The 23,368-nt window shown below is 39.1% G+C and overlaps 1 protein-coding gene across 3 annotated transcripts in view; it reads left to right on the forward strand.

Moving 5' to 3' along the window:
- LOC123021709 (protein TANC1-like) overlaps positions 1–23,368 on the forward strand; it is an 81,188-nt gene that overhangs the window by 19,843 nt on the left and 37,977 nt on the right. For all 3 annotated transcript variants that reach the window (XM_044426733.1, XM_044426732.1, XM_044426734.1), the window contains exons 3-7: positions 4,459–4,589; positions 5,696–5,885; positions 9,158–9,415; positions 19,627–19,752; positions 20,591–20,872. In XM_044426733.1, the coding sequence (XP_044282668.1) occupies positions 4,459–4,589; positions 5,696–5,885; positions 9,158–9,415; positions 19,627–19,752; positions 20,591–20,872 (987 nt within the window). The remainder of the gene's footprint in view (positions 1–4,458; positions 4,590–5,695; positions 5,886–9,157; positions 9,416–19,626; positions 19,753–20,590; positions 20,873–23,368) is intronic.

The raw sequence follows: 23,368 nt of genomic DNA on the forward strand, positions 1-23,368 counted from the left end.
CCTAGTTACCCTGCCTCAAAGTACCTGCAATTCTGTTTGTCTTCCTGTTCCTTGCCCTGCCCTGGTATGCATTTCTGGTTCCTGAACTGGCCTGCTCTGTGACTACAACCTGGACATGCGATTGAGCCTTGCTATTTGACTTGGACTCTGTCTTGGCTCAGGTTCAGTTGCCCTTGTCCTGGTGCCTCCGTCTTGTGTTTTGCTGCCCACACCTCAGCTGCTTCATTTGGTCCATTTGTGGCAAAAATATGTGGGAAATGAGAGATGAGATGTGTGGATTTATTTTTTACACTGCTTAGCTTTTCTTTGTATTAGGTAATGATAGAAACAGAGAGTAGTAGTTCTGCACTAAAATATAAACACTAAATATAAATGAAAACTGAAGTGGAGGGGAGAACCCTTTTTTCCCTGGAACCTCATGCTAATTTTAGTCAGTGGCACTAGAATTTCTGAGTTCCTGTCCATAGAAAATTCTGAACCACTTCAGTAAATCTAAATATATTTCTTAAGTTTTTTGTTGGTTTATTCACATCACTACTTTTTATTTACACTTTTTGAAAAAGTATGTGGCTCTTAAATTCTTTAAAAATCTCATAGATTGAATTGGTTCAGGAGTAATGCTGACCCATGATTGTTGCCCTACTTCTGACAGAAAAACAAACCATGGCTTGTTTTCTTAGTTTGTGGCTTGTTTGTTCTGTCTTCTGCCTGCTCCCTGGGATTCCCTTCTGATTCCCAGATACCTTTGCAGCACAGTAGTATCAATACGTAGAGCGGCTTTTTAAAAAACTGCTTTTGTCTAATGCCTTTGCAGCATGGCACAACAATCCATGAACAACCCATGGTGCTGCATTCTTTCAGGAGTGTGTGTATTCATATTCTGAATATTGAAGTTCAATCCCCTCCCTGCCATCTCTCTCTCTTTCACTGAGGTTTCAAACTCAGTCTCCTCTGTATATTAATTTTGTTCAACATTCTATACTGGTAATTCCCAAATGAAAAATTGGGCCTTACATGTTTATGGAATTCTGTCAATGGTTTGCCATCAGTACTTATATCAAGAAATGAGAAAAAAATGAATAAAATGAGCAAAAGGCTTGGCACCTCCACCACACTGTGTCTTAGTATATCTCAGTGGACATTTTATTTTGGCAATTTTTGCTATGAAGTCTGTGACCCTGAAATTATGCTTACAGAAGTATCAGGGCCTCTGGTCATACAAAAAATGGGCCCTCACATTTGTACCACAGGTTCACAAATTTTCTATAACACACAACATAGGCAGAATAAATAGAGAAAAGGCAGAATAAATAGACAGTGGATACAAGCCTGTGGGTGACTCATAAGCCCCAGAGCAGAAGATTATGATCATCCTATGCAGAGTAGGAGTTATGGGAGAAATGCGCTTTGCCTCCCTGTTCTCTCACCCTGCATTTTTGCTAGACATTCTTTTTTGACTATCTAGCAAAGGAGTTTTGGAGGGAGAGGAACAGAAGCTGACAGAGGCTCAGAAAAGGTTGTATCATGTTCTTTTCAGTCTCCACTTGTTCTTCCTGACACGCCACTTGCCCCTTTGTCCCTCTTTGAGGTAGTATTTCCTACCTTGAAGAATCAGCTAGTACGGCTCTGCATGTCACATGCAGTAGGGAGTAGGAGAGGTTAGGAGCTCTGAGGCTGGAGGTCTGGACACTCTCCAACCTCAGAACTAAACATCCAAAATACCCTGTTGTCCCACAGACTCTGTCTAGAGACTATAGGTTTGCTCCCTAAAGAGACCAAAATCATATCTAGGCCAAAACTGTTCCTTCCTTGTTTACTAGCTCTCCATAGGTCAGATTCTTTATTAATCCCAGACACCTGACTAGGAGTGAAGTTTCCATGGTAAAACCCAGTGAGGATTTCTGAGCAGTAAGTACTGATTTTATCAAAGCTTCATAGGTAAAGAAAAGTTTTACAGGGAAGTTACATGTGAAAATATATCAGTATTGCAGGAAAGGTTTGACCCACAGTGATAAATCCATCTTCTGCCAGAACATGAGGAGGAGACATCAGAGTCAATTATATGAATCAGATGTAACTTATCTTTTATGATTAATTGTATTTGGTCACCCAGTGATTTATTTTCAGTTTCCATTGGTACTGAACACATTACCAAACTGGAATATAAATTCTGGATATATTTAACATGGTGAAGGGCAAAAGAAAACCAGCTCTTCTGTATCTTGGGCCTTGATGAGGCAGTACACGACAGCAGTTCATTCTTCTGGGTCTTCCTGGAGGATGTGCCCCCGCCCCTATGTCTGTATTTGCCCTGCAATTGCAGCAGGGTGCAGGAAAGCTGTGTTGTCTTAGGGCTCCTTAGGAAGAGACCCAGGAGAAAGTATCTTGTGACTTGTTGTGGTGGCAGTTTAGCAACAGGAGATGGGTCATGTCCTTCTGGATCTCCTTTGCTTGCTGCAGTGACAAGGGGCATAAGCCATAATCTCCTGGATCTTCTAAGGACATGGCCTGTATTCACATGTCCCCATTGCTGAGTGGCAGGAAAACCTGCCCCTGTTGTTAAGCAGCCCCCATGGCAAGTGATGTGGAGGGAACATGAGTTATGTTCACCTGAGTCGACTTGAAAATGCTGCTTGGACTCTCTGGGCAACAGTGATCCTTATTCAGTCCCCCTCAGGGCTCCCTCAGTGGTCCCTCGGATACCGGTGCGATGACTGAGTAAGGTGGAAGTGCCTCAGGATTTGCACTTTGCTCCATTGTTTGTCAGGCACAGCAGAGGCTCCAGAGTAATTTGACAGCTCAGGTAGATTAACAAACTGTGGTTTCAATAAACTGGGTTAGTATTATGTGCAGTACGACATCATTAAGCAAAGTATTGTATCTGCTTGTGCTTGCACAACCAGTAGAAGAACAATGCTGGCTCTTCTACTGTTTCCACGAGCCTACTGTTAGACAGAACTCATTGTTAATGGCATTAAGGAACAGAAGATTACTTTCTATAAGGATTAGATATTGTGTAAACTAAAGCTCTGAACAGTTTGAATGATTGAAAGACATGATGGGAAGAGAAACAAGGAGGTGTTTTCATCATTTGGAGGATATTGGAAAAACTGTTAAATCCCTTCCATTGAGGGCCCAGGCTGTTTTGATAGTTTAGCTCAAGATTAAGCAGATGTCTTGTCCACTACAGGCAAGTGGAATTGTCTTTCAGTAATTCCTCCTGAGCCAGTTGTTGCAATTCATTTAAGATTCAACTTGTCTTATTAAAGGTCACCTCTGTTTTGTCACAACACTACTTGGATACAGGAATTAAAGAAAAAAGGCATTACCCAAAGAACAACATTTACTTGCTTGCAGCATCTATAGGCCGCCATAAAACAAAGAGTTTATAACATTAAATAAAGCAAGTTGAAATGCAACAATGGAAATAATAAATTATGACATGGATTAAAACTCAAAGCTTGACAATCTCTGAACTGGTTGTATAGAGGCAAAAAGTTGATAGAATTAGTGCTTAATTGTCTACTCTCTGACTCATTTCACAGAATTGATTCTCAGTTTTCCTTTAGGCCACTTCAGGGATATGTAAAAGTGTTAGTTGGCATAAGTGAAGCACTTTGACGACCAAACTGGTGTGAAATGGGAGATTTTCAGTGGATTGAGTGATCAGCATAATAATAAGTAGCTCCATGAAAAATGGCAGAAGAGGAAGAGGCTTTTTTGTCCATTTCTGCCACAACATTTCCATATTCTAAGTCTTCCTTGAAGTTACTGTTACCTTATAGTGAAAAACCATGCTGGCATTATAGTGGGTACTTTTTATGTTTTCACCCATTAAGATCATGGCAAAGTCAGGTAGGACGTGTAACAAGAGACCAAGTTCAGGATCTCCAGTGAAATTCTCCCTATCCAGATTACACTTCCCCTGTATTCAAAGCAGCCCTACATCTTGCTTTTTAAAGTAAATCACTGGAGATCTAGTTTGACACGTGGATTCAAAAGTGATAAGTGCTGGGATCTCACCCAATGCAATCAGTGGGACTTAAAGACAATTCACATTAGTGGGGCTGAGTCCTAGATTTTAAACCTTGGGACAGCTACCTCTAATATATTTCTGCCATACCCATCCGTTAAGGTAATTGACCGTATTTGTGGGGGGTCATGGGAAATACAGTCCAATACATCTGCAAGACAGCAGGTTGGGGAAGGCTACTTTAGTATAGAATACTCTGGAATATAAGAAGGCAATACAGAGTGATATCCATTTCATACCCATATTTGCTCCTCTTTTGGAAGCTGTAGAATATTTGCTTAGAAAAGAATTCAAACTTGAAAGAACGTTGCTTCTTGTTAGTCTTTCAAAATATATCTCTGCAGCCCTGATTTATAGATTGTTTCTTCTCTTCTTCTTTGTGTGTGTATGTGTGTATGTGCATGTATGTGTGTATGCCGGCACAGAAACAAAGTCAGAGAAAGAATCAAGCTGTTCACCAGCGGCTCAAGAACTGATGACAAGGCTGGGATTTTTACTGGGAGAAGGGATTCCAAGCTCTGCCCAGATCTCTCCAGAAGAAAAACATGAAACTATGGTATGCTAGAGGAAATAAGTTATAAATAGCAGTGTGGCTCAATTTAAGAGGCCAACAACTTCTTTACTTGAAAAATATTCAATAATAAAGTTGTTAGCATACAGTGATATTTACTTATACTAATGCGTATGCCTGTAACATGTGTCGATAGCACTAATGAAAAAATAGAGCTGTGAGTCCATCTTCTCTGTGGCTTTCAATGTATTTATAAATAAATAAATAAAATAATTTAAGTTGGATGGAGTTCTGAGTGCACATGGCATGTTAATTTTAATCAGAAGCTTCCAGAGGATTTAAAGTATAATAGCAATATAATAATATTAATGCTTTAGTGTGTGTACCTCCCTGACAAGCATCAGAGGCAGTTGCAATAAATTTAGGGTGCTATCTGGCATGCTGGAGATGTGTAGAAAAAGGGAGATGGATTTGCAGCATACACAGTTTTCATTTTTGCATTTGGAAATCAGATTGAAATAATGATGCAGATTACATCTTTTTCTGTATAATACAGCAGCCATGACTCACTTGTTTATGCCATCTGCTTTTTCACATGTATATTTTATATGCACATGTACACTTCAAATTTTCTTTCAAAGGTACGTAATTATCTAGCCTTTTGTAGGGTCTAGGAGGTGAAAAGTGACTCTATAATATGACAGAAGTGTGTCTTATTCTAAAAGCTTTTTAATCATTTGTGACAAAAGCTTTTAAACCATGTCTTCCTTGTTCTTTTTGTTTCTGAATACCCAGTGAAGCATGGTCTGCATTTGGCCATCATCCTGAATAAGGCCTGGATTTTGCATTATCATTTCCAAGTGTGGTTCATCTGATCCATTTTTTCACTGTCACTTCAGAAATGATGTACTGAACTTTACAAAACCTGGTTACAGTACTAAGGGGCCATAAGCGGGCATAGTCTCAAAGGTAGCAACTGATTTCCCTGCCTTCTTGAGAAGGATTCAAAAGATCCTTTAAAATGTTCTTTAGAAGATCCATGTGTTTACTTTAAGTTTGTTTGGTTTTCTTCTTGGTATTAACTGTGTCCTCATCATAGAGGTATATGCAGCACTTCTGTGGGCTGATTCTTTGTTTCATTCATTTTTCAGTGCACGGTAGCTAGTCAAAGAGTCAGCCCCTGTTCTACACTAACAAGCAGCACTACGTCGCCTAGCACCGATAGTCCTTGCTCAACCCTGAATAGCTGTGCTGGCAAAACAGCAGCCAACAAAAGTAGTCCCTGTGGGACCATTAGCAGCCCGAGCTCCACATTAGAAAGCAAGGACAGTGGAATTATAGGTAAGCAGTTTAATTCGTAGTAATGCACTGGCTTCTAGCTATCTGTTTTGTTGCGTGCTTTTCTGTATCAGTAGGTGGGCTGCTGTGGGACTGCCTGGATGTATAGAGCCAGAGCTAAAGCTCTCTAGTCTTGATTCCTGTTAGTACTTGGCTCCACTTTCAAAATCTCCATGCTCCAAAAATTTTTAGAGAGCTCTTTCATTTCAATTAATTATGCTGTCCTCAGTGGTTCTCTTGTCTTTTTCTTGTAGGCATTTAGTCATGCTTAAACTTCCTTTTGATGAAAGCGCTTATTGCATTTGGATGGGACTGAAATTCTGAATTTCTTCACTATAGTATGATAATTGGATTCCATGATGTAGACAGCAAAGGATGTGGTTATGCTGCTGAAAACTATATGCTGGTATAATACAGTGGTTAAGATTGTTCATGAGCAGTGAATCTCTAAAATCACAGTTCAGCTGTTACTGCAACTATGAACTTGCTAGATAGCCCTAGGTAGGACACTGTCTTTCAACCCCATCTATCATACAGGAACAATATCATCCAGGAAGGACTGCCCAAAAGGTTACTGGAATAATGTCTGTGCAGCATACTGAGAACTTAGTTAAAGCACTAAAAGATTATTTTCTTATCCTGACATTTCTGTGTTCTGTCCTTTGCTAACAGCTGGAACAGGCCCTTCCTGGAAAATTCTCTGTTCTTTTTATCACTGCAGCCATTCAAGTTCATGAAATGAAGTTACAGCCTAGCAAAAGTGGGCAAACTTGTTGTGTGTGCTTCTGTGCGTAAGAGTGTCTGTTGTGGGGATGTGTAGCTCAGGTACAAAGCACATACTTCTTATGAGGAAGGTTCCAGTCTCATTCCCCAGGTATCTGAAACCCTGGAGAGCTTCTCCCAACCAGTGCACATACTGAGCTAGAAGAACCAATCACTCAATTTATAGAAGCATCCTGGTTGCATAAGTATGTATTTATTTAGGGGGCCTTTAAACTAGTAGTACCTGACTGTTCCAATTCTGCAGTGTTTGGAGAAAGATGCTTCATCCGTAGCAATACTTTACTAAGTTGGAAGTTAGCCCAACAGGACTTGTCTGACTGGAATTTTAGTTGTCTTCTGTAGCAGGCAGAATGTTGTTACATGTCTGGTGTGAAACATGAGGAATATGTAGAAAAATGTTGTAGTTTAAATACCTTGGTTTTAACCATTACCGTCCAAGAATGCATATTTGCTAGCAGTACTTAGCAGAGCGTATTGACTCTCCTTCTCCTGAATCTCTGGGAAGTCCAACAGCCAAGCTGGAACACTGGATATGTTCCTTCAGTGCTTGCAAAAGGCAGTAGTTACTCAAAGAGGTATCCCAGTGAAGGCAAACAATGGAGATAAATAGTGAAATGTTGTTTCTGTGCTAAGGGAGGCTGAAAAATTTCCTATCTACATGTACTTGTGGTGGAAAATATTTGTACTGAAGAGTAGTTTGAATGATTAATTCAGAATTGGGAAACCGACATAGTGCAAGAGAGGATTGGGCAAAATAAAACCTTTAGAACATACAGAAATAGTTAGGATGATATGGAACTGTATATGTGTATGAGTGTGCATGTGTTATACATGCCTCAAGATGTTATAGAAACACATAGGATGTTCTGTTGTGCAACAAGGCTGATTTAAAAAAAAATACCCCCACATACTTCCCTGAAAATACTGAAAGACAGTAAAGGGTTTGAAAGCTGGGCTGCACAGTATGTTTTTCAGACCTGTTTCCACAAAGGGACAGAAAAGAAAGTAGGATAGAAATGAAAATGAACTTGTACACCCGTCAGTATCCTCAGTCCCATCTATTTCTTATAGAGTTACTCCTTCTGCAATTATTTAGGAGTGGGGAATGTAGATTTCCATTTTCAAAGGAACCTTTGCATTTTCGGAGAACTCTCTAGCTGTTCATACAAAGATATTAAAATATTAAATGCTCATTCCATACAGATTTAACAGGTATAACTTTTGTAACAGTTGTTGGCAGACTCTACCCAACCGCAACAATAGCTTGTTCTTCTATACTACTTAAGTAGACTTCCATTGTATTTCCATTCCTGCTGTGTTATTCTGGGCCAGTAGACCCTTTGAGGGGAGAACTGCCCTTACCCTCCCTCTCCCACACTTTCTGCTGGCTCAGGCTTCTTGCCTTCTTTTTTAGTGTTTTATTGCCTTAGTTGAAATTGTCTCTGCCTCTACTGACATAATAGAGGTGAGGGCAGATTTTCATCTTTTTCAGTGAGCTAAGTAAGAGAAACGTCTGGGCTAGAGGCCAAAATGAGAGGAGAAATCTGGCAATATGCCTTCTTTTCAGTATTAGAAACTTGAGTGGAAATCTTTCTTGACCCACCTCTTCCTCTGAATTATTAAATGAGAAGGAACACTTAGCTCATAATATATCAAAAGGCCAAGTTTTTTTCCCTTTAATCGAAAACTGTAATAATTCTATCCTACAGAAGCACAGGCTAAGGTTTTCATCAAACCTGCACAACTATTTACAGTTTTTGAATTGCTAGTATTCTTGAAATGGGGTCATGTATTTCATGCCATATACCCTTAAATCTTGAGGTGTATGTAGTTGTAACCATTGTGAGCTGTCCAGGTGTGCTGTGGTACAATTGGGCACCATACAAATATTTTAAATTAATAAATAAGCATGCACAGTGCTTTCTGGCCGAAAGCTACCTAAGTATTCTGATCTAGTGTGTCTTGAAAGAACTTGTCAGCTTCCTTCGGTCAAGAAATACTGACAGAAACAGAGAAGAAAAAACTGACAACTAGTGGGAGGAGTAACTGGAAAAAATGAAAATGGCTGAGGGAGGGATGCAGTGGGATGGTTCAACAAAAAGCAGGGAGAAAGGGACAGGAGATGGTACCCACCACAGGCGAAAGTATATTATTGTCTGGATAGCTAATTTCTTGGTTCACACTGAGAAGCTACTGTAAAATGTCTCAGGGAGAGAACCGAGAGGTTCTCATGGACATTAATGAAGTAATACAATATTTTAATGTAGCTGCCTGGAACTCAGAGTAAGTGCATCAGCCCTAGCCCTAGGAAACTGATCTAAATAGAGAAAAGTGGTTGCTGGAATACTCTGAGCAGAAGGGTTCCACACTGCAGCATTTTGTTACAGTGCCCCAGTTGGTCCAAGACTTCACACAGAATATCGTTCTTTTTTTATTTTTGTGAAAGAAATCACTAGTTGCCTCCTTCCTTTCTGTCTTTCTTTCTGTCTTAGCAACAGTTACAAGTTCATCTGAAAACGATGACCGTAGTGGATCCAGTTTGGAGTGGAGTAAGGACGGGAGTCTCAGAACAGCTGCGCATCAAGGAATTATTCATGAACGAAGGGCAGATAATTGCTCACCAGTGGCAGAAGAGGAGACTGGTGGATCTTCAGAAAGTTTGCCAAAAGTAGAAGCTGCTGGAGATGGCCCTGTTACATATACTCAAAGCTCTGGTTCATTAGTAATGCCTCGACCTAATTCTGTTGCAGGTAAGAAAAACTGAAAAGGTGTTGATGTGTTCAGGATCTACCTACCTACCTACCTATTTTTAAAGCACAATTCCTTTTAGTGCTGTATTCCCAATAGTGTGGACCAGTTCCCATCAAATTGTATCTGATTTCCATAAAATGGAAATGTAGGTGAAGGGTAATGCACAGACTCTAACAGAAAACATTAAAAACAAAGTACAAAGGTCTGCAAAGTGGTGGGATCATGCTGTGTGGAAATGAAGTAGTTTTCCGTATGCTCATTACTGTAAAAAAAAGATGTAAGGAGTGAAATGTGCTCTTCTGCTAGAGTTATAGCAGGAAGCACTTTGCCACTAAATTAAGTTAGAAAAACAAACCATAAAACAGTTTTAAAAGATACATGCAATGATGTAGGGGGATAGTGTCACCTGTGCCATCACAAGCAAAATCTAAAATGGGACTCAACTATTATATAGCCATATTTCATCCACTGCCTTACCAGTTGCAGTGGAACTACTGACTATGTGAATGATCATTTTATCCTAGCAACAAAACAACACAGGTTGAGTGCATGGAAAAGGGTGATATTTCCCAGTTAAGTGCTTCTGGTACAGTAGCGAACAATCTGAAAGTGTAGCATGGTGGTAAATTTGCTGTGTTGGATGGACATGATAGCTGCGAAAAGAGCTTTTTCATACTGCTGCAAGAAAAACTTGCAAGATCTGTTCAATGGCACTATGTGCTTTGCTTTCCAAAGGAGTTTTTGCTGCCACTTTCTCTGATATCAGTAGATGATCCATGATCAGGCTCTACCCAAGATCTCCAATTCAGCCTCTACTCAGATTTTGGTTGCACAGTCTTCTGGGTCTTGTAATGGGGCACTTCAAAGGATTTGGATCTAGCCTTCACATCTAATTGACTTTCTGTGTGCTGGCATGTTATCTAAGGAGTGGCTTCAGATTTATAATTTGGACTCTTTCAACAATCTAAAAAAGAGGAAGAAAGGAAATAAGGCTGTTCAAGATCTTTCATGATCGTACTGACTGTAGTTCTGACTCTGAGCTCCAGTGTTGAAAGCTGTTGAGGCCTTGTGCCACTGGTCTTTAGTAAAGTCCATCTGTTCATATTCTCTGTAATCAAAAGAACCTTCTTGGTGTGCTTTGGGTCACTTTTTAAAAATTCCAAGAAATACATCTGTTACTGTGTGAGGAAGAAAACTTTAGTGAACTGCTAATAATGCCCACAATTAATCTTGTTTATTGATTATTGGAATATACTGATCTTTACAGTAAATTGATTATCTCTGTAGAAAGCACTAAGGAGTTTCCTAGAATTCTAGTCAGGGAGTTAATGCTCCTGGCATTCTCTTTGAGATTGTCCTATCTGAAAATGTCTTGCAAGATGGGATGGACATCTTCCTGGAAGACTTGGTTTTCTCATATCAGCTGCTTTTTTCACAGAATGATCCTAGAGGGGGGATATTTCCCAGTCACGTGCAGGAAACAGTAAAGCCCTTGAGCTAGCTAATTCAGGGGCATATACAAACCTTGCAATGTAAGGAGCTATGCAATCGCTGAATGATCCTAGGAAAATTCCTCAGCTGCTCAAGGTTTGGTTCCCCCTGGAGTGCCATTGCATCCTTTCCACAACCGATGCAATTGGTACAAGATGCTTTTTTGCTACAGCCAACTTTGCTGTATCTGTCATTGAGACATAATTTGCTGAATGACTTGTTATGTCAAGTCACTTATGCTTTTGTAATACTTGTTTAATTAGTCAGGTGATATTAATTCTAGTTCACATACTAGAATAAGATGTGTGTGTGTATGTGTGTGAGTGTGCATGCGCATGTTTGGTGCATGTGTAAATACATGTTTTCTTCCTTTAAATGATAAGCTTGGAAATACCATGATTTAAAGTACAGAAGTAGATTTTCTTTAGATTGTGAAACACTGATCTGAATTCCACTTATATTCCAGTACTATTGTTACTTCTCTTTTATGTAGGGTACACAATTTTTACAGCTCTGAGGGCCAGGGTTAATGGGGCTGGGGAGCTGCATATGTGTGTATCCATATCTCCCAGTGATCCTGAAATAAACCACTCTTCTGCAGAGATATGGACAGAGCTGTGCATTCACATACATGGATATGCATGCTCGCTCGCTCTCACGTGCGTGCGCGCGCTCGCTCTCTCTCTCTCTCTCTCTCTCTCTCTCTCTCTCTCTCTCTCTCTCTCACACACACACACACACACACACACACACACAATGTAAAGAAACATTCTATGAAACAGGGCTGCAAGAAATATTTTGCAAGAATAGAAAACCACCTTCTTTCAAGCTTGAATTCTCTCATGGGTTAATTAGAATGCAGCTTTCAATTGAAGGGCAAATGTGAGTGTGAAAGGGATATCAGTGGGTATTATTTTGTTGCATGCCAAAGCCAGAGGAAGCATAATCTCTATGACTATCTCTGGAAGAAAAAGTAAAGTTTACCCATGTTTTATGGTTCTCAGTTTCAAAACACTTAGTAAACATATTTTTACTGTAGTGTAAAGGTAAAGGTTTCCCCTTGACATGAAGTCCAGTCATGCCTGACTCTAGGGGGCAGTGCTCATCTCCGTTTTCTGGCCGAGGGAGCCAGCATTTGTCCGCAGACAGTCTCCGTGGTCATGTGGCCGGCATGACTAAACACTGAAGTGCACGGAACACTGTTACCTGCCCACCGAAGTGGTACCTTTTTATCTACTGGCATTTGCATGCTTTCAAACTGCAAGGTTGGCAGGAGCTGGGACGGAGCAATGGGAACTCACCCCGTTGTGCAGATTTGAACCGGCGACCTTTCAATCTACCAACCCAGCAGCACAGCGGTTTAAACCACTGCGCCACCTGCAGTCCTACTGTAGTGTAGTTAGGATCATTAATTAGTTGAAATAGGGAAAATACCTTCTACATTACTTAAAATGAATTCCTTTAAAATTAAAATCACCATTGTTTAACTATTTTGTTTTGAATGCCTTTATTTAGTCTAATGCCAAGGTGGAGAACATCCTGTGGACTGTGTGCATGCCTTTGCATACCCCCACCATCACACTCTGAAATTTGGTGCAATGGCAAAAACATGGACAGTTTACAAATGGTTGTCCTTTTTTACCACCAACACCACTAAATTCAGAAGGAATGTGGCCCATGGAGCAGGGGAATCCAAGGGACAAAAATAATTCCCCTGGCCCATGGAAGTTTTCCATCCTGATTTAATAAGGCAGTAGGATGGTAGTTGTATTTAAAGGGATGGGCACTCCCTCCTGTTAATCCCTGCCTGATATCCATGGACCTCCCTCCCTTTGGCCTTAGAACGGCCATGCAAGTACATGCTTGGGTCCAGCAGCTTTTCTTTGCACTGTCCCAAATTTTGGAGGAAAGAAGTAGTCCCTCCCTCCCTCCCCCCCTCCCTCCCTCCCTCCCTCCCTCCCTCTTTCTTTCTTTCTTTCTTTCTTTCTTTCTTTCTTTCTTTCTTTCTTTCTTTCTTTCTTTCTTGGCATAGCATAGCACTACTGCTTCCAGATGGACTCTTTTCTGTTTTCCTGCATGTTGCAAAGTTTTTCGTGCTGACAGTGCCATTGCTATAATATTTTGGCGCACAGGGCTGTTATAGAGGTAGTGGCATTGTGAACCCCTCCTCCCTCCGTGAATCTCACTGCAGCACTACTTTGTTTTTCCAGCTCTTTCTTTCATCCAACTAGAACCATGTGCCTGATTGGTCAGGACATGTATGCATGTTCATCATTTCTTGTCCAGTACAAGAGTCTCCATGTTAACCTCGAAAGCTGTTTTTGATTACTGAGGTAGCTGGTGGGTGGTAATGATGCCTGTGAAAGTTTCTCGCAATGTAGAAGATAAAAACCACAGTTACTTAGGTATAAGGAGGGGATGAGATCATCACTTGTGGATGGATTTTACCAGGAAATTACCCCCTAGGACCACTGCCTGAATTTTATTTTTTTGTGTATTGGGAGAAAAAGCTTGTCTTTCAGCTGATAGGAACAAAAGATTAACATAGTGAGTAGATCAAACAATTTCCCCCTGCTTTCTATGAGAACTACGTGTGATTGAAATGGTTGAAATACATTCCTGTGAATGTGGTGTTCTTACTGGGTTCAGATGCAACTGGCTACACATGTACTGGCTTATGTATTGCTTCTTACACTTTCATGGGGCACATGTGAAATATCTCAGAAAGCCTGAATGAGATTTGGGTACCATTTTGAATATTTATAGTATTATTTTGAATGCTGGCATTAAGATCTTTGTGCTAAAATATGCTAGCATTTTTTATATTTTGGACCCGCTTTTTTGCTTTCAACCACATCTGTCACTACAATGTGCCCCGCAAAGGAGTGGAATTCAACCCTTGGGCTGAAAAAAGTTCTGTACTCTAGAATAAGAAAATTAACTGATATTTTGTTCAGCTGTTGGTATAAAGTGCTTTGGTTGCTTCCACCTTCTGTTCTTCATTTTTAACTTCTTGTATATTGTTAAAGTGCTTTATAACAATATGTAGTCAGTTTAAAAACGATCCAGAATGTTGCTCATATCTTCAGGAAGCTGGTCAAAGTGATTTTTCACAAAGAAGAAAAGCCGTAATAAATGGAATAATTGAAAAGGAAAACCTCCAGATAAGAGTACTTGTTTCATGTAAATACTTGGTAATAATTTAATGTTGGAATTAGCCATTGCCATAAGGAAACAGATTTCAGGCTGAAATAGTCTTAAAAGAGTTTTAGTAGCTTTATTCATAGAATAGTGGAAAGTCTCTTACATACATGAATTCTTGTCCCAATTGCTGTCATGTCAAAATAGGTTTTTTTTAAAATGAATGTACTACTTTTTTCATTTCTTCTAGGAAGAGATGGATTTCCCTTTTAGATTTTATTGGCACTGCAAGTAAAATAAACAAAATGTATGTTGGTGTCTATTTCATTGAATACTTTCTAGGGCATATGAGGTAGTAGGGCAAGTGGATTCCTGCCAATGGAAGGCCTAAATATGGTAATTCTTCATTTCAGTGAAGAATTTCATTTGATCCCTCAACAGCCTTCAAGTTAAATTACATGTGATGTGGACAGTTGGAAGCATCATGCAAGCACTGAAGTTCTGATAATCACTGGACAATCTCTCTATGTCTCCTATATGTTGCTTATTATATTTGCAATGTACTTCTGTTCATTTCAATAGGGTTATGTTTGAGAGATTTTCCTGGTAAGTTGCAATAATGAACCACAGGTTTATTTCAGATTTCCATTGTGTATGCTCACTGTGCCTAAAAGGCAAATCTCTTTTTCAGTTTTAAAAAGCAACTTGATTCTAAAAACTTCAGCAAAAACTCTGATTATGGTACAGTTCTTTCTGCACATGAGCTTTGGATCATGTCCGTTTTTTAAAAAAACTTCAGTACTCTTATGTAGCTGCTCTTATTAATTTGTTGAGGATGACCAGTTTATTTTCCAGTACATTTCACAATGTCTTAAAAGCTTTTATAGTTTGGCATGTATATATCTTTGTAAAAAAAGAGAGGCTGAGAATCTTCCCTTTAATGGGAGACTGTTGATGTTCCGGATGCTGTGAAATACTGTACAAAGTGTCTGCCTTTTTCCTTGTAAGCTTTTGGACTGTCTGCTTGCAAGATTTGAAATGCCAGTAATTCTGAATTGAAATCATTGGGGCAGAAGATTCATGTTTAGCTACCTTGCTGTGTTTTAGTATGGAAATACTGAAGCTTTAACAAATATTTTGACTGCCAAACTGGCAATAAAAATACATTGTGCTTGTCATCTCTTATGTATCACCTAAAAGTAAATCAGCCATTTTAAAGCTTTTCTGATGTCATTTTATTTTTTATGCATACACATCATGAAGGAGTATGTTTAATTCAGAGAATGGGACCTTGAACCAAATATTTAATGGCAGAGGTAGTATATTTCAAAAATTGTTTCTTACTCTTTAGAAGTAGAAAAATATACAAGCTTTAGGGTTGTTTCCATGCACAAAAATATTTCCCACTGAAGAACATCATTGTTCATACAATGATTTCTTAAGAATACTGGGTAGTGTCTTGAATACACAATATTTTGTACATTTTATCAAAGGTGGAGGCATTACAGGAAGCATAAGCAGTCTTTAGAATTTTAATGCCTTGGGAAGTTGTGTTTGATCATTAAAATAAAATTGTAATGTAGCTGGTAACTAACATGATTTCTATAGAAGCTCAAGAGCATGGTTTCCAATCCAAAGTGCTGTTAAAGGAGAAGATAAGGTGTTGTGTTGGAAGAACTTCAGACCGGTTTTTGTTTTTGTTTACTATGCATTGTTTGTATCTTACTCTTCTTTGGAGAAACTCAGCATTCAATGTTAACTTGACAATAACTTTCTGAAGTCTCAATGGGACCAGGACCTAAATGTTATCTATATTGAAGAAGCTTTAATGCAGCGGCTAAAATACATTCTTTTTGTGCAGAAGATACCAACTTTGATTCTTGGTCAGTTTCTCTTTGATCTCTTTGTGCCTGAAGATGTGTAGCATGTTTGTGCATTAATGTATGCTCCCAAATGACAAAGGCAAAGGCTGAGACCCAACCCTTTGTACCAGTGAGCAATTCCACCACATATGCAGGTAGAAGCCACTGGTGACTCTACACTTCCAACAAATAGGCTCCATATTGCAATTAAATTAGTTCTGCTTTAGTGGTGTAACATGGCATCTATAACTCACCTTCAGTGTCTTTTGTCTCACTCTGTGTAATACAAACTTCATGGGGCCTTAGAGCATATTATTATGCACTGTTCTGATATGCTAGTTCAGTAAAGGACTTTTTCCCATGCTGGATTTGCCCCTTCTGTTTTGCTAATAACCATAGCATTTAACAGCATGTAAATAATTTCAGTAAAGCCCTTTGTTTCAGATTTTGCCTAAGCCACTAAACTTTCAAATTCATTTAGTGTATGACCTGAGAATTTATGGCTGCTGTAGGTGTGAAATGAAGAATATGGTGTCTCTGAAATCATGATATATCTTCTGATAATTGTTCTCTTACCTGTTTCCCAATTTCATATGTTTTCATTGAACCTAAGTCTTTAATTATCAAAAACAACATGTAGAATGATCAAATGACTTGATTAAACATTTGTTCAGGTAAAATCACAGGTAATGTTTGAAATATATTTGTTAATTTTGGTAATATTTCATCTGAATCACCATTTTCCCAACCATTTCAGTTTGGACCATTGTTTCAATTTTTGTTTAATATATTTGGGCATGGATTGGTAATTTAGTTTTATCACTTGATGGATCAGTTGGTATAATTACTCATGAATATTTTACCTTCATAGTCTCCATCAGTACCCCTGAGTTTTTTCCTCAAAAGTAATTGTTATTATCCATGTCTATACATAGGCTGCTATGTATTGTCTTGCATTCTGCTTCTTGTCTAAAGTCTTTTATGATTTACACGCCCATTGTTAAGCTCCTAATAGAATTTGATAATGTTAAAAAGATACTGTTCACAAATTATCAAATTTGGTAATATTAGCATGAATCCCTTCTACTGATGGAGAGCTGAAGCATAAGTTTGCTACGTGAATGGCAAATCCATACTGGGGAAAAGAGGACAACCTTGCTTAGTTTTCCTGTTAATCTTAGTATGAGAGGAATCTGTTTCATTTGATGTCTGCTTAGTTTTGAAAGTATAATTGAGAAAGACAATTGTGAAATCTATATCCCATCATCTTATGCTTAAGGAAAATAACTATGTCCATTCTAGCTTATCAAAAGCTTTAGCTGAGTCTAATAATGTTATAGCAAAAAGGATTGTGCTCTTTTTCATAGATTTCATTTCATTGTATATAAACTATGTTATATACTCTTCTCAGGTCACCTATATTACATTTTCTAATAAAGCAAATTCATCTGCAGCAACATGTTGTGAATCTGTTGTACTTCAGCCAGATTCCACATGAATATCTTCAGATCCTGATTTAATAACATAATATGGAAATGTGAATCAGTTTTTTTCAGAGTTCCTCCTTGGTTTATGTAAGAGTATAATCTGGGAAACTTGTAAAATGTGAGGCATTATATTACGTATAATTCTATTGAATAGCACTATCATGTAAGGTGTGAATCTGTTGCAATATGCTTTATAGAAGACTCCTATAATACCTTAAATCCCAGGTAATTTATAATTTTTAATAACCTTTTCTACTTCCTTTTCTGTAATGACATGTTTACATAAGTTTGTCTGACAACTATTTCATATTTGCTAGAGCATATTTTTTGAATTTGATTTATTTCTTGTTGCCTAGATGTGCATAATAGGATACACTTATTAGATTTGTTATTTTAACCTCAATTTTCCTTGTTGGGTCTTAACCAAGGTTATACTATTTCTGTCTCAGTCTAAAAGCTAATAATTTCATACGTCTATTTCCAAATCCATAAAAAGTGTCAATATATTGGATACGATTAGTTATCTGATTAATTCCCAATGATTTAAGCTCATCTTTTTTATTTATTTTTATTTAATGCTTTCTTCTTTAGCATGTTTATATACTGCTTCTAAATTTTGAATTTCTTTTGTAAGCTACTGTGCATAAAAATGAAGGTACTGTGCATTTTTCCCTAAAGTAGCTTAAAGTGTTTATGTATTTTCCTAAAACTGCAGCTGTAGTGCATCTTGTAATGCTTTTGAATACAGTATACCCCTGTGAAGTCACAGTTCAGCGTTTGCTGCTTCAATCTTTCGCGGGATTTTTCTGCGAGCGAGTCCAAGCCGATCTTCTCGTGAGTAAGCTGGCACCTCACTTTGCAGCGGCTTACTCGCAAGGAGATAATTTCTTCCAAGTTTGGACTCGCTTGGAGAAAGTGATCTCTATGTGCCCCTGCCTCCCACCTGCACCAAATTCGCAGTTTTTCACAATTCGCAGGTGCTTTAGGAACATAACCCCTGCAAATTTCGGGGGACTACTGTACTCACATCCTGAGCATCATTTTGCTTTGGAGTTTATTACTGATCCATGCTGTGAAACAGTGAATAGCCCCATCCTTGCACCCCTCTGTAGCAATTTTGGATTCTGAGAAAATTAGATATAAACTTCTATGCCTTGTGGAATAAAATAAGACTTCTCATCTGAAACTTGACATGTCCGTGCATCTATCAATTTATATTTTGTAAACTACATAATAATACTTGATTGTGCTATATAAGTGTTGTTCCATGTCACTGCCCTGTTTTCTTTCCTATTTTTCTATCTTCCTTTCAGATCTTGTTGTTTCTTTATTCCCCCCCCCCCAAATTTCCCATGAGGCATTTAATAATTGTAATACAAGAACAATCACATAACACACATTCATCCCTTCCTTCTCTGCAAAACCCCTTGCTTCAGGGAATTGCAGTAGGAGTATTTGTTCACCATTGAAAGGAATAATATATCTTCAATTGCCGAAGTCTGGTAGTTATTCTGTGATGTTTCCTGAGATGTCTCACAGGTTATTTGTGTTTGTTTATTTTGCAATGCTGGTAGAGAGTTGAGGGAATAGGCAGCCGTCTTGGTTGCAAGCTGATCTCACATTTTTACTTGGTTTCTGACATTTGCACTGTGCCTTCTTAAAAGAACCTAAGGTGATGGTGGTTCTTCTTTTTTAAATATACTGTGCAGATCACCCTTTTGCAGCATTGATGCAGTAAGCTATTTTTTTGATTTTTTAAAAAATTGCTTCCTTCCCATTCTTCTGTAATGGAAAACAATGCGGTATACATAGGATGTTTTTTCTTGCTGATATGACACAAACACTACCCCTCTACCACTGTTTGTAATGATAAATAACGCCTTTTATTGAATAATGTGCCTTTCAAAGGAGACACTTCAGAAAAAGAATTTGGGGGTCATGTGCACATGCTGATGTGCACTTCTGGCACACCGCGACTCATAAGTATTATAGTTCAGCTATTTACATGTATTTGCCTCTGCCCAGGGTAAAAGAGGTATGTGCTTTGGAGAGATAGTAGGGCTATTAGTAAGCAGTGTTCAGTGTTTCTGATGGGCCTATAATCCAGGCTGTAAGAGGAACTGGAAAGCATTCAGTGTGTGTTCTGTTTCATAATACATAGCTTACCTGATGTTCCGTGATACATAGCTTACAGCCCATCAGTCTAACCATATAATTTTATTATTACAGCAACAAGTTCCACAAAACTAGAAGACCTAACCTATTTGGATGGACAGAGGAATACTCCACTGCGGACCTCAATTCGCTTACCTTGGCACAATACTGCTGGAGGAAGAGTTCAGCAAGAAATAAAAGGTTATAAACACAAATTAACAATGCATTGTCCTTATCTTAAAATGCCACAGTTACCTAGTTGGAGGCCACAAGTGTTAAGTAGTGGTGTTTTCTTTGAGAATTCCATTTCTGCCTGTCTGTCATGTACTGCTGAAACTTCATTTAGTACACCTCACTCTTACCTGCCACTTGGGTATTTATCCAGTGGCATCTGCTGTGAATATATATGTGGAAGGCAAATAGGGCTGATTTTGGAATATCGGGTTCCCCAAAGGAAGGGTTAGTGGAATTAAAGGTGAGGGCTGTGCCTCAGAATCAGAATGGCAGAACACCTTTTCTCAGGGTTACCACTTGTTGCCATGATTTTGTTTCTATCTGAGCCGATGCCAAGACATTGCAGAAGGTCCTAGTTGTAGTGTATTAATGTTTCTTCAGTTATACTAAGAAACAAGATCCACGCATGCAAATTTTGTCAGGAAGCAGAGAAACAGCCTTGATACAGTATTGAAATCAGATATATTGTACATACTATATATTTAAAGTAGATGTCACTATGGTTACTTATTTTGTTGCATTATGTTTTTTTAAAAAAAATATGTACTACTTCTCAAGAATCTGAACATGTTTTATACTGGCCTCCCATAGAACATAACCATGATATCTCAAATGATCAGGTTCCAGATATAGAGATATCCAGCTTTTTTAACAGTTCTGCATTGTAGAAATCTTCAGTGGAAACTTTAGATGTTAAGTATATGAAATTAAGTTTGCATTGTCTAAAACTTGAATACTGTTGCCCTAAATCAATTTTTCCCTGCTTAAAATATTGCCTTCTAATAAGTTCTTTCCCTTGTCTCAGCACGTTTTGTCCCCTATAAGCCTCAAGATATTTTGCTAAAGCCACTGTTGTTTGAAGTGCCAAGCATAACAACGGACTCTGTGTTTGTCGGGCGAGACTGGCTGTTTCAAGCAATAGAGGAAAAGTTGAAGAATACAGAGCAGGCAGAAACCGGGGGTGCTGTTGTTGTTGGAAATGTAGGATTTGGGAAGACTGCGATTATTTCTAAGCTTGTGGCGCTCAGCTGCCATGGAAGTCGCATGAGACAGATTGCTTCCACCAGCTCTAATTCTTCTTCCAAAAGTATGTTTAAATTTTTGTTTGTTTTAAGGATTATTTTTGCAAGTTCAGAAAAGTCAACTATTGTAGCCATACTTTAGGATGCATGTGCTACTTGAACGGGTATTTATAGAAAGAAAGTTTCATTAGATATTCATAACACTGATAACACCTTCCTCCACCCCCCACCCCAGACTGTTTTCTTTGTTAGCAAAAGCCCTGTTTCCTTACCTAGCCCATTGTCTTCTCAAGTTTTGAATCTATACCCTTCCCTAGTTTTTCCAGCTCATGCTTCAACCCTTCCCCAACGGCCCCAACATAAGACATGCTGAAAGCCACTCTGACTTGCATCAGAAGGGGTTCCACCCCTGTGTGATGCATAGATACCTTCCCTGTGTTTATTGAAGGTCCACCAAGGGCAGTAGCACATAGAACACAACAGAGCTGTGGAGATTCTTGAAAAACCAAGCTCTCCCAGTATTTCACATAGCTACCCCACCTCTGAGATGAGTTAAGAGCTTTGTATGGAACCAAATAATCTGTTGTATTGTATGCTGCTTTAGTGAGCAATCCAGTTGAAAGATTGACTGTGCATTGTTTAAATAAATAGCAACATGGTACTATGTGCAGTACTGGCTCTCTTCTTAAAGTGCAATCAGTCTGATTTCTCTACAGTTTTCAAACACTTCTTTGTGTACCAGACTTTAATTCACACAAGATGCCAAGTACCCCATGGTCCATGCCTTTTTGCATCTTATGCTTTGTTATTTTTTAGTCTGAGAATTTGAACTAATGGGAAGGCCAGAAGGTTTCTGTTGTTTGCTGCACTGAGTGTGACAAGATTATGCACTTATTTTCTGCACCTTTGTTGCGGGGGGAGGGGTATATATAGTTTTTCCATTTGAGAGAAAAAGTGTATTCACAGAAATCCTGGGTAAAGTTCTGAAAGCTGTAGGTCAAGAAGTTAAAACTGTCTTCTGAAAGCAAACTTTGAGGAGAATTAAGAGTAGCCAAAGAAAGGGGAGTGTGAATGAAAGGGCTATTGTGTTGCCTGTGCAGACTGCCATTCTCTTGGGTCATAGTTTGGCATGCAGAAATGGAGAGCAACATCTCTTAACAGGCAGCAAATAAAGGAAAATGAAGCACTGGGTTGAGCCAACATCCTGTACTGTGTCAGCCCCGTTTCTTCTTAGGCCTGCCTTGAGCAGATATGAGAGGCACCTAAGATGTGCAGGATGAATTTGAAGGCAGGTGACAGCAGGTGCTCCTTCACACTCCCAAAGAAATGATTTGCTGAGGACTGTAACTGGTGAGTGAAGGAAAGTGCAAAGCATAAGCTGAAGTTATTAACTAGGAATCTTTAGCTGAAGAAAAGTTCGTAAGTCAGTTATTAAAATATCAGGAACGCTCAGTGGAATTCCTTGGAGCTGAAATAAGGAACAAATCAGGTCTGTTTTAAAAGAAGAGGGTGTGAACGGTGTGGGAAACCTCCACAGTTAAAAGAGAGCTTTGTCTCTTACTAGTACAGTTCATTGGCAGTTCCACCAACTCAAGTTTGTATTTATTTGTTTTCTTTTGACCTGATGGATGCCTCAGGAGAAACTCTGAATTGTCCCAATTTATAGTGATTTTATTTTTAAGCACTAAATGTCCCTTTGGTTTACCTTTGCCAGCTCCACTCACACACACAGAGTCCCTCACAGTTGGATCTGGAGAAGAGCCTGTGGAAGAGGATAGGCAGGTGACTTTCTGCTCCACAGTATCTCCTCAGCCCCTGAAGAACCTCCCCCAAGGGGGGGACCATGCTGAATGAGTCAGGCTTTGGCATGGAAAACTAAGAGGAAAATACTGAAATCCATTCAGTATGACTCCATTCATATAAAATGCCTCTACTTGAATTGGGGTGGGGGGAGCTGCCCTCTTTTAGTGCCACATACTACAGCTCCAAACCACAGGATCCACATTTTGGGGTGGTTGATGGGGTTGCCAGGGGTAGGAGGGGTGAAAAATGGGTTCTCCACATGCTTTTTCAACTCTTGCTCCTCGTCTGGGATTTTTGCTAGCTCACCTTAATAGGTGAGGCCACAGAGTCTCACACGTAGTGCATACCCAGTGCTCATGCAGCTTTTCTGGAGAGAGGCTGTGGGTGGTAAAATGTGGTAATGTTTAAAAATATATATTTAAGGATACAAGTGATTCTATTTATAAAGAAACCAATGTCTTTTGAATCCTCATATTGGAGTTAACACTGGAAAGGAAGGCTTGCATGTGTGTGTGATGCTTTCACCCCAACCAAACCATGTGGGGATGCGTGTGTCTGTACAGATATAGCTGTCCTATCTGATACTGGGATGTTGTTACACCGAGACCCTGCAGTGAAATGTAGCCATGGGGTCCATTTGAGCAGAGTGTCTCTTATTACAGAGGAAAGCAAACGTGTGTTTTTTTCCTTCTGTTTTTCATTTGGCTATTGGCTGTTATGGCATCACTGAATTAGCATAGTGTATCTTCAAAGAAGAG

The sequence above is a fragment of the Varanus komodoensis genome, unplaced genomic scaffold (genome assembly GCF_004798865.1).
Source record: "Varanus komodoensis strain SLA01 unplaced genomic scaffold, ASM479886v1 scaffold176, whole genome shotgun sequence".
In the NCBI taxonomy this organism is placed as follows: domain Eukaryota; kingdom Metazoa; phylum Chordata; class Lepidosauria; order Squamata; family Varanidae; genus Varanus; species Varanus komodoensis.